General features: G+C 29.2%; 1 protein-coding gene and 1 long non-coding RNA gene across 9 annotated transcripts; both read left to right on the top strand.

Annotated features, from left to right (window-relative positions):
• The first annotated feature begins 269 nt into the window (after positions 1–269).
• Positions 270–5472, top strand: LOC139897664 (uncharacterized). 8 transcript variants are annotated; one of them, XR_011776717.1, is made up of 8 exons: positions 270–673; positions 1141–1371; positions 1458–2310; positions 2589–2677; positions 2760–2904; positions 3004–3103; positions 3548–3631; positions 3740–3994. It is a non-coding gene; the product is annotated as an uncharacterized lncRNA (long non-coding RNA). The 8 variants fall into 8 exon arrangements; XR_011776716.1 differs by having other exon boundaries at positions 271–673; positions 1272–1371; XR_011776719.1 differs by having other exon boundaries at positions 276–1371; positions 1458–1535; positions 2203–2310; positions 3740–3991.
• Positions 5473–6256: 784 nt separating this feature from the next.
• LOC139901304 (uncharacterized) lies at positions 6257–8203 on the top strand. The gene is made up of 2 exons (XM_071884032.1): positions 6257–6922; positions 7025–8203. The coding sequence occupies exons 1-2, from the start codon at positions 6257–6259 to the stop codon at positions 8201–8203; spliced, it is 1845 nt and encodes a 614-aa protein (XP_071740133.1).
• Positions 8204–12827: the final 4624 nt, after the last annotated feature.

Here is a 12827-nt window from a genome sequence, read left to right as displayed (position 1 = left end):
AACTGCTTTTAAACTTACTGGTTGAATATTCCTAAAAGGCAATTGAAGATAGGCTGGAAGCTTGCATTGTGTGCTATCGGGTTCAGACCGCTAAACATTGGAACCGTAACGAAAGAAGAAGAAGAATTGATGAAGTTGGAATTACCCGAGGTTTATGTTGGGAAAATTTATAGTTACTGATTTATTAAACCATTTATCAACATACTAATTCACGTAAAAACACTGCACTTCTATTGCCTACATCTTCTACAGTATACCAGTAACCATCTACAGTATACCAGTGACCTCTATTTTTTTTTTGTTTTTTTCCATCTCCAGAGTCTTAAGGAGTTTCTTCACCAAATTGCCCAAATTAAAAACCTAAAGCACCATCGCCATCAAACCCATCGCTTCCACCAGCGTGGTCCAGCGCAACCACCGCCTCTACCGCCATCGCCGCCATCACCTCTGCTACCACCAACATCGACCACGACCACCTCCACCGCCACATATCCGATTTCAACCCTCAATAGTCGGAATCAATTGCGTTTTCCATAGGTATCCGGAATCAATTAGGTTTTAGGTGATTCGTCGGCTCCATCGACTGCTGCTGCTGGTCGGAAATTTCTGAACAGTCAATTGCCAGTGGTTTAATACCATGGAAGATACTGGCCATGCTCAGCTTTATCACAAGGTTATGAATTTTCTTGATTATTTTGGTTTCTTGGTTTTGAGGGTTTTTTTTTTTTTTTTTTTTATATGTATATACAAAATATTACTGATTTTGTGGGACTAATGGAATTTTGAACGTTTCTATGTTTGGATCTGATATCAGTGGTTTATGCAAAAGATTTTCATGCTACAAATGTGTTAATTCAAGGTTTAGAAAGAATTTAATGTTTATCTTGGTTTCCTGCTTACGGGGGTTTCTTTTTTTGTGAGTTTTTAGTGCAAAATATTAGTGATTTTGTGGAATAATGGACTACTTAGTCTTAATTCTTAAAGAATCTGTTAATTCAAGATTTTAAAATATTAGGTATAAAGTTGTACATAATTTATGAACCGTTTTCTTATTATTCTACAGATTTGACCTCTTAAAATGTTTAATTGGAATGTGTTTTGATGTTTTTGTACAAAACTTTTGTTTGGACGTGATATCAGTGGGTTTAATTCGAAGGATATATTCCTGCTACAAATGATCAAAAAAGACTTTCCTTGCGATGCTGACCAGTTTTCGCATCCTTTGCACTCATGGCAGTCATGAGTCATTGACTTATCATCAGTTTTTGCAGAATATCAACACCTATACTTGAAGGCATATGTTGTTCTACTTGATTGTTACAATTCAATGATGATGATGTCATATGATATGAGTTGTTACGTGGGATTCGTGTAAGTTAATCTCTTTTTTTTTTTCTTTCCTAAATTGAATGATTTTCGTAGGTTTGAGTTAATCGATCAAAGGTTGATATTTACAGTATTTTGGCGTGGATACTTTTAGGGGTGGTCTGATACTTTCGATGTCGGTGTGCTTATTTTTTTTTGCAGCCATGGAGGTTTTATCCCTTTTGTACCATTTTTTTTTTTACAGATACTAGCCTGATACTTTCTTTAAAAAAAAATTTCTTTTTTTGTTTTTTAATAAACAGGTATTTGGAATTTTTATAGTTTGAGTGCTTCTTTCTATGAAGTTTCTGCTGTTTTTCACCTAAAATTTTCGTATTGGTGTACGTGCTTGTGTCATGATATCATGATAATATACTTCAGTTGAAATAACTTAATTTTACTTTCCCTTCAAGATCTTGAATATTATACCTATAGATTTTAAGATTTTGAATTATTAGTTTGCCTAATGGGAAATTGGAATTAAAGGAAAAAACAAATAGTTTTCTAAAAATTTTTGTTACTATTGCTATTGTAATTGAGTAATAATTGACGAAATGTAGGAGGCATCACGAGATGGTATAAATCGTATAGTAAAATAATATGCAGGTGTTCATTTTTTAAGTGGATAGGGAGCTATTTTTTTTAAAGTGGATAGGGATATATTGGTCATATGTTGATCTCAAAAAACCCTTTCAACTGATGTATGGTTACTTTTCAAGTAATCATTCTTTTTTAAGGTTCAAAGATTGATTTACCTTCTTTCGATTATACTTTTGATATTGCGTTCATGGGTTTTATGAAGTTTTACTTGGCCACTTATATTCTCTGTTTTTGTAGCATATTTCATTTCAGGTTCACTTTCATTCTTAATTAGAGTATTCTGATGAGTTGATTCCAGATCCAATGTTATGTGATGAATATATCCGACTATTCGTGATTGCATTGGTAAGTAAATCATTTTAGTAATTTGTAATTTTTAGGTTATTTTTTGGTAAAAGTCCAATCATATAACAGAATTTTTTGATGATCATCGAATCATTATACGATAGGTTATTTAGTATCTGTGATAGGCAGAGTCAAACATATAGCTATGTGCATGTGCCGAGATAGATGTTTAAAGATTTGAAAGTTTTGAGATTCACAATTTATTTTTTATTTTTTTGTAAGAAATGGAGATCTTTATTAATTGTTAACTGAATCACCATGTGTTGATATATGTGTAGACAACTTCTAAGCGTTTAGTTGATAGAAAGGTTCGAAGATTTGAGAAGAAGATCAAGAAGCAATATTATAATTATTGTGATAAGATCCTGTTAGTTTTTTTCTTCTTTGAATTCTTACGAAAACAATTTATATATGTACATGATGATAAAAAAAAATCAATATTTTTGCAGTTTCTTGCAGTGGGTTATGCTATAATGATAACAAGAACATTGGGTTTCGATTGGCAAATGAGAACATCACGAGTTTTACATATGTTTCTTCTGCCTGCTTTACGATATGCTTTGTATTATGGATTTTCGAGCTTCGGAAAATAATGTAACTCTTCATACATGTAATTAATAATCGAATTTTTTTTGGGTTCTACAAATTACCGTTATTGTAGAAAAAAGTGACTTTTTATGCGCTTTCATTTAGGTGATCGCAGGGATTGCAAGCGTTCAGAGAACTTCATGAAGAAATGCAAGCAAAAACCGATGGGCCTCGGACTAATTGCATAACAGAGTAACTTATTCAGGTACAGTTTGAAGCTACTCTTACAAAGAAACTGTATAGATACAAAGAAAAGTGTATGTAAATATGTTATTCATGTACTTTTAGTCTTAGCACTTACTTGCAACCCAATTTAGAAATATGACCCTGACCCAACATCATAAGTGCATTCTACATCTGTTATTGCATCCAATATGGGTCCACATTTGGGCCTAAAATTGTTTCTTCTGGATGAGATAAAATTTTGTGTATATGGTTTGTAATGGTTTGTAATTGTGAGATTTAATATCAAGTACAGTGCATCCCTTCAAATGTATACACGCATTAAACTCTTATATAGAACTTTGATGTGTTGCTCTGTTTAAACTTTATCATCCATTTGTTTAAACTTCAAATATAAGTTTTTTCAATCTTAATAACATTTAGTTAGTTATTTTTAGTAATGGTGAAGTTGTTTGTTATTGTGCAGTAACAACAACTGATGTTGTTGTTAAGGATCACATGCAAACCTTCTGCGCAATTGGGCAGACTAATGTACATACATTTTCAACTGGTAACTTAATACATTAGTTTTTTTTTTTTTTTTTTTTTTTTTTTATTTATTTATTTATTTATTTTTTTTTTGGTATTTACCAATTGTGAGTTTTTGTTTACCATTCAGCATGTTAGCGCTCTTTAGGTATTCAAGCTACTAATGTAATGCAGGCAACAAATCCTAGAAACATAATGCCAGGACCAAAAAGGGCACTCTTTAATGACCCATTAAAAAAAGGTCTCACAAACATATAACTCTGCACTCTTAAATTACTACGGAGTATGTATCTATATGTATGCTACAAATGTGTAATTCTGAATGTTCACCAAAAGCGCAGCAACGCGCGGAGCCCTAACCTAGTTATATTCTAATTCGTGTTACTTAATTGTTTATTGTACATGTGCTTTTATAACTATCTAATAAATTATATTTACCGTAGTTTTTTGTATGCCAATAATTATTCTTTCCAATACATTTCTAATGCCTTTCAAAACAGGTTTCATGATCTTTTGTCGCGGGTTATAAACTAGTTAGTATTATTAAGGTGCTGTTTGTTTTTTAAGATGTTTTTGTCTGAAGATCTGCGGACCATGTCTGTTAAGAAGATGTGGTCTGAAGGTCTGTATGCTGAATAATGAAGACTGTTTGTTTTTATGTCTGCAACATAACTTAATTCTGTCTGCAGCACTTAGAAGCACATTTCTAAGTCTGCGAGATTGCAGACATAATAAGACATTATTTTATCTTATGTCTTCAGAAAAACAAACTGTTTGCAGTAAAAAACGTCTGCGAGCGCGCAGACATAAGACATAATAAGGTCTGCAGACAGGAAAACAAACAACACCTAAGTTACAAAAATACCTTACTAAATCCCACTGCACAATCAAATACTGGGTCTACTTTGAATAATTTCATTCCGCTACACAAACAAAAAATTGTAATTAAAAAAAAAAAAAAAAAAAAAAAAACTTGATATGGTATCTATGAAACATGGCGATACAACAAGAAGCGTTCATCAAGAAAAAAGGTTATGGAGGACTCTACAAATTCAGTTAGTATAATTGCATATATTGATGTTAATCCTACGTTTAACAATTATCGACTCATCAGTTCGTATCATTTTCATACGTAACTACTCATCTTCATCTTCATGATTATTGATTAAATTAGTATTTTTTGTACTATCTTCTTATATTATTGATTATCGATTTTGTATTTGTTTTTATCTAATACTTTTAAATTTATACGTTCATTCATCTTATTAGAGTCTGTATCTTTAATTTAGGTTTTAATAAATTTATGCAAAATACTAACAGAATCAATGGCTTTGGCAATTGGTTAGTATTTATTTATTTTACACGTTAATGTTTTGGATAGGCTAGAGATGATTATATATTTATATGTAAGTGTTGAAATTATAGCAACAAACAAGCTTAGTTTAGAAATAGTTTTTATGCTTAGACTCATTTGTGATTTTCTAGCCAATTTCAGGTTGTTGCTGCTGCTAGTTGATAGTCAAAAGACTGATCATGTAGATTGCAAAAGTAGAAGGGCTGAACAGAAACATCTTGACATGGGCTAAGTGATGCTATTGGATTGTAGTTGATTAGTGGGCTTTTATATTCTCAAGTGGGCTTATTTGGATCCAACCCAAGCTATTGAGAGAGGAATATAAAAACAGTTTATTAATTTATTTTTATTTAATTTATTCATTCATTCGTTTGTGATTCTCTCTCAAGTTTTCTCTGTATTCGTTTTTTCTCTCTAACCCTAGAGTTTTCTGTGTTCTTGGCTCTACATCATCTTGATGATAGAGTTTCTGATTCATATAGTGGTTTAAGTAATTGTGGTATTAATTGTTGAGGTTGAGATTTCTGGTTTTCCGGTTTCTGTAAAAGATTCTTGTAAAGATTTGGTTTCTTGGTGATTTAGTTGATGATTAACTTCTGTAATTTGGAGTATTGGTATTTGATTGCACTTTTTAACATGGTATCAGAGCTGTAAGGCTCGATCGTGGTGGTTGATTCGTTATCTGTTTCAATTTGGTGTTCGAAAGAAATTTAGGGTTTCATCTGTTCTTGCTGTTAGATCGGTGGTGCTTGCTGTCTGTTTGGGTTCGATTGTGAACGTGTGGGTGATAGATTGCTGGATCTGTCGATTGTGATCGAAAACCCTAATTTTCTCTTAGGGTTAGAGTTGGTGTTCATCATTCTGAGTTTTCTCATCCGTCTTCCGCTGCATCATCAATCATTCGTGATTGATTGGTTACATCTTAACTCTTTTTTTTTTATTATTATTATTTGCATATTATTTCTGTTCTTGTTAAGATTTACAACACTGTGCCCAACTCTTGATCCCAATTCTTTGAAATTGGTGAAAACCTGATCAAGCACAGTTTAAGTTGTAAATTTTAATTCATATTTGCTATATTTGTGCGATTTCTTATTATCTGTTTTCTTTTGATATTATCTATCTTCTTGGCTGCTATTTGTGCTATTGCTTGTTATCTGTTTATCTATTTATCTGATCTGATCTTGTTTGTTATATCTGCTATATCTGTTGTTTGTTATCTATTTTCTGTTCATATCTGCTATATATGTTTGACTTATCTGATCTTGTTTGCTATTTGTTCTTCTTGTTATCATGGGGGATAGTGGAGGTGCTACTACATCCGTAACCTTAATCAATAAACTTGATTTTGGAGACCCTTTATATCTTCATCCAAGTGATACAACTTCTGGTACACCTATAATATCTATAAAACTCAAAGGCACAGAAAATTATAATATTTGGAGTAGATCAATGCTTCTTGCATTGGGTACTAAAAACAAAATTGGTTTTATTAATGGAAGTTGTGTCAAAAGTACAACTGATGAAATGTTTGCTGCTCAATGGAAAAGGTGTAACACAGTTGTATTATCTTGGATTCTGGGAACATTGACTGAAGAAATTTATTCAGGTCAAATCTTTAATAGTGTTGCTTTGAATGTTTGGAATGATTTAAAAGAAACTGATGATAAAAAGGATGGATCTGTTATTTTCAATCTACATCTTAAAATAAATTCTTTAAAGCAGGATGATAGTCCTCTATCAGAATACTATCATAATCTTAATAGTTTGTGGAAACAATATGATTCAATGATGTCCTCACCTCCTTGCACATGTGGCGCAGATGCCTGCACTTGTGCAACTTCTGTGTCTGCTGAAAATAATAATAAAATGATGAAACTTATGCAATTTTTAATGGGGTTAAATGATGCTTATATGCCAATAAGAAGTAATATTCTGTTAAGAGATCAATTACCTGATGTAAAAGTTGCATATGCTATAATTTCAAGAGAAGAGTCACACAGAATTAGTTCTTTAAAAGATTCAAATTCAAAATCACAAAATTCTGTATTTGTGGCATAGGGTCCAAACAAAACAAATTCTAATAATGTGTCAAGTTTTAACACAAACAGAGGCCTTAATCCAAACTTAAAGTGTAAAAAGTGCAATAAAATTGGCCACACTATTGAAAGGTGCTTTGAAATTGTTAGATATCCTCCAAACTTCAGGAAGAATTTTAATAATAACAACAACAGAAGTCAGAATAATTACAATAATTTCAGAAACACTTCCAACAATAATGCTGCTTCTAATGAAAACAATATTAACTCTTCTTCTCCTATCTCTTTTTCACAAGAGCAAATGCTTAAGCTTCTAAGTCTCATCAATGATTCTTCTGTTCCTACTTCTATAAGTGCTATGTCCAATATGAAAGGTACTTTCTTTAATTCAAGTGTTAAGTTCAATTTGAATTTTAACAAGTTCTTTAACTCTAATCTGTCTCAGTCAAAACCCATTCAAAATGGATGGATTATTGACTCAGGAGCTAATCAACACATGACTACAACTAGTAATGGTTTGAGTGATGTTGTTGACATATCTGGCTTAAAACTAACTGTGGGACATCCTAATGGTACTCAAGCAGTAATCAAAGGGATTGGTAATCTTGTTTTAAACAAGTTTATCACCTTGTTTGATGTACTAATTATCCCAGAGTATTGTGTGAGCCTTATGTCTGTGTGTAAACTTTCAAAAGATAATAAACTCATTGTAAGTTTTAATGAATCAACATGTTATGTTCTGGACTTGAAGGACAAGACAATAAAAGGGATTGGTAAAGAAGAAGGTAGGTTATATGTTTTTGATAACAAAATGCATCTTAATAACAACAATAATATTCAGTGTAATGTGAGCACACATTCTGCTTCTTGTAAACTCTGGCATTCCAGATTAGGTCATCCATCTGATCATGTTTTAACTATTCTTAAACACAAACTTAATATCAAAGATAAGATAAACAGTGAACCTTGTGAAATTTGTTTTAAGGCAAACCAAAGCAGAAATTCTTTTTCAGACAGTGAACATAAAACTGCAAGTTTAGGTGAATTAATTCACTTAGACTTATGGGGTCCTTTTAAAATTCAGTCAAGAGAAGATTTTAAATATTTTTTAACTGTGGTGGATGATTATTCTAGAGCTGTTTGGCTTTTCTTAATTAAAAGTAAAGAAGATGTTTGTGACAATTTGATCAATTTTGTTTAACTTATAAAAACTCAATTCAACAAAAAAAAGTAAAATTATTCAGAAGTGATAATGGTACAGAGTTTGTAAATCAAAAAATGAATAATTACACAAACAGCAAAGGTATAATACATCAAACCACATGCTCTTATACACCACAACAAAATGGTGTTGTGGAAAGGAAACATAGACACTTGCTAAATGTAGCAAGAGCTGTTATGTTTCAGGGGGGATTGCCATTAAACATGTGGTCTGAATGTGTTTTAACAGCTTGTTATTTAATCAACATGACTCCTTCTTCTGTGCTTGGTGGTTTCATGACCCGTCCTAATCCATCTGGACGAATACATTACATTTGGTTACATCGCGAGGTACTTGACCTCTATACGATACATTTTACAAACATTGCATTCGTTTTTAAAAGACAAACTTTCATTTCATCTAAAGTTGATGGCATGCATACCATTTCATAATATATCCAACTATAATTGACTTAATAATAATCTTGATGAACTCAACGACTCGAATGCAACGTCTTTTGAAATATGTCATGAATGACTCCAAGTAATATCTCTAAAATGAGCAAATGCACAGCGGAAGATTTCTTTCATACCTGAGAATAAACATGCTTTAAAGTGTCAACCAAAAGGTTGGTGAGTTCATTAGTTTATCATAAATAATCATTTCATAATTTTAATAGACCACAAGATTTTCATTTCCATTTCTCATAAATATACGTCCCATGCATAGAGACAAAAATCATTCATATGGATTGAACACCTGGTAACCGACATTAACAAGGTTCATATAAGAATATCCCCTATCATTCCGGGACATCCATCGGACATGATAAAACAACATCGAAGTACTAAAGCATCCGCTACAACGGATGGGGTTTGTTAGGACCAATAGATCTATCTTTAGGATTCGCGTCAATTAGTAGATCGGTTTACTAATTCTTAGGCTACCAAGCAAAAGGGGCATATTCGGCTTCGATCATTCAACCATAGAATGTAGTTTCGATTACTTGTGTCTATTTCGTAAAACATTTATAAAAGCGCATGTATTCTCAGTCCCAAAAATATATATATATTGCAAAAGCATTTAAAAAGGGAGTAATGAAACTCACCATACTGTATTTTATAGTAAAAATACATATGACGAAACTGAACAATGCAGGGTTGGCCTCGGATTCAAGAACCTATATCATTCATATGTATATTAATACATATACTTGAATTCGAACAATTTCATATATTATATATATATATATATATATATATATATATATATATATATATATATATATTTAATTTGGGTATATATTGAAAAAGATTAATACTTATATGATTTTATTAATATATATAACTTATTATTTTAAAAATACCTAATTGTTATATATAAATCTTTATATATAGATTGTTAATATGATTAATACATATTTATATGTAATATTGCTTTCAAGTATAGTTTTGTATAAATAATATTTATTTGGTAAAATAACGTTTATAATAGTAATAAAAATCGTATTTGATTATGATGATAACAATACTGATAATAATAATAATTATATTAATGATATTAGTAATGATAATAATAATAACACTTATAACAAAAACTAAATCATAAGTTTTCTACTAATGATAACAATAATGATAATTATAATAATAATAATAACTATAGTATCTATAATAACACTTTTACTAATAGTAGTAACTAGTTATTGAACCCTCGCTTCGCGCCGGGGGTTCGATTTTAAATGTATTTTATTGCGTTTAGTAAAATTATTTTGTGGCTAATGAAAATGTCGTTGAAGCTCAACTCGAGTCGAACTAAAAGGTATAACCGTGAAGATTTAAATGTTATTTTAAATTAACAATATATGTGCATCTCCGCGTTTCGCTATGGAATTATCGACTTTTAAAATTTAACGCAAAATCAACGTGTATGAAAAGTACCCCAAATATTTAGTGTTTTTTAAAAAGTGTCCGTTTTGCGTATAGCTAGTGACATTGTGTTCCTAAAATTATTTCAAGTTTAACGATGGTGTCGGAAAAATTTAACTCGTTGCGAGCGAGAAGATATGACCCGTTGAATATTTGGGTGGAGTTTATTTAAGATTTTTTATGAAAATGGTTATTTGACACTTTACCCCAAACTGGGGGGTCGATTTGAATTTTTCAAAAAAGTGTGGGGGCCTTTGTTGGTAAATGAAATTTAGTTAAATTTTTAAAAAAAAGGTGAAAAGTCGAAAATGCCCTTGGTACTTTTCATAACTTTTGTCTATTAGTTAATATGTAAATATTAATAATAATAATAATTATATCAATAATAATAATGATAATAACATTAATTTTTAATAACAAATGAAAAATTTAATAATAATGACAATGAAATGTTAATAATACTTACTACTTAATACTAATAATAATAATAATAATAATAATAATAATAATAATAATAATAATAATAGCAATTTTATTATTAAAGATGATAATATAATATTAGTAATAACAATAATGATAATAATAATTATAATTATAGTCATGATACTAATAATAAATAATAACTAATACTTATATTATTGACAATAACAATAACAATAATATTAATACTAGTAATAACAACATCAATTAATAATAATAATAATAATAATAATAATAATAATAATAATAATAATAATAATAATAATAATAATAATAATAATAATAATAATAATAATAATAATAATAATAACCATAAAAATAATAATTTTGATAAATAAACTGCCTTCCAAGCTCTTCCTAAAATAATGGCAGACGCCGGGCTCGAACCCTCGACCTCTCGTTCACATCAAACAACTCTGACCATCGTTCCATTTCAGTTTTTCTCAAATATATTGGATCCCGATTATATAAAACCCGTATTAAACAATTTCCCCCTTCTTCTTCAATCCAATACAAATGATCAGGGATCGAAACCATCTAATAACTAATTTAATAGAATTTAGAACGTACACAGAAAACGATTTGTAATGCTTGATTGAATTAGATTTAACCAAATGAAAAGGAATTTAATCAACTCAGACCTTCACGAACACAATTGAATTTCATACATGATTTTGAATTAAAGGACGTTTTAGCTTACGATTTCTTCTCAAAATAGTTTTCAATTCATACCTAGAAACTGTCTGTATCATCAATTGATCCAGAATCTTTTAAACAAATTCAAATTTCTCAAAAAAACAAATTGTTTGACTTTTTAGATTATAACTTTGACTCCCAAATTTGGATTCGATATAGAAAATTGAGTATTCAAACTTTGCAGACAGCTTAAACCGTTCAATCCTAAGAACTATGCATTAATAGAATTTGAAGTTTTATTTGAATTTGAGCTATTGTGAGAATGAACTAAGAACAGGGTAAACCGCTGAGTTTCTTGAGTTTTTCTTTGAAATTTCAATTTGATAGAGTCTGTAAGGGGTTTTAATTGATAATGATAATAAAAGTACTGAATGTGTTAATCACATTCATTGAATTATTCGCTTGTGATATAGTCAATTTGCTCGACAGATTCATCATCAGAATCAGATAAAGAAAATAAAAAGAATTAAAAGTGGCGTACGATTTCCTACTATATTTGTTGTATCTGTGATTTGATTCGATCCTGTAATTCGTTTTAGGGACAGAACAAAATCCATCTACAGGTTTGAAAAGGATATGAAACTAAATACATAAATTTTCCATTATTTATATATCTAAACGTGTTTATATAAATATATACCTTTGTATATGTATTTATATATCTATATCAGTATTTTATAGATGTATATATATATATATATATTTATATATGTATCTGTATTTTCATATTTTAATTATATATATCTGTATACGTATATATATCTAATTTCCTTATTTTTTGATATTTAACTAATATAATTATATTAATACTATTAATAATACAAATAATTATATTATTAATAATAATATTATTGATAAAGACTATTAATGATAATATGATAATATTAATACTATAATGATAATTTTAATAATTTTAATTACTAGTAATGGTCATGATAATAATATTTCTATTAGTTACAATGGTATTAATATTGTTAATGATAATAATAGTATTAATAATAATAGTATTAATATATATATATATATATATATATATATATATATATATATATATATATATATATATATATATATATATCAAATTTTATATACATATATATAGTTTATATTAGGTACAATCTTATTAATAATACAAATATTAATATTACTATTAATAATAATACTGAAAGTAATGCTCATATTATTAACATAATATTTATACTTTATATAATATAATATCTTTTATTGATTATTGATTATTTATATATTTTATATATAATACAATATCATAATAATCATATATATTTATATATAACTTCATTTGTAATTTACACTTAATTATTTTATATCTTATTTTACATATTTAATTCTAATGTTAAATTATATTTTAAAATTTCAAATTATTATATACTCTTGTATTAATATATACACATGTTTATTTGCAAACCAATTGTTCGTGAATCGTCGGGAATAGTCGAAGGTCATATGCAGTTATGAAAACGGTTCAAAATTTTTGAGACTCAACATTACAGGCTTTGCTCATC

The sequence above is a fragment of the Rutidosis leptorrhynchoides genome, chromosome 3 (assembly GCF_046630445.1).
Source record: "Rutidosis leptorrhynchoides isolate AG116_Rl617_1_P2 chromosome 3, CSIRO_AGI_Rlap_v1, whole genome shotgun sequence".
Taxonomy (NCBI): Eukaryota; Viridiplantae; Streptophyta; class Magnoliopsida; order Asterales; family Asteraceae; genus Rutidosis; species Rutidosis leptorrhynchoides.
This window is presented reverse-complemented; position numbering and strand designations above follow the sequence as displayed.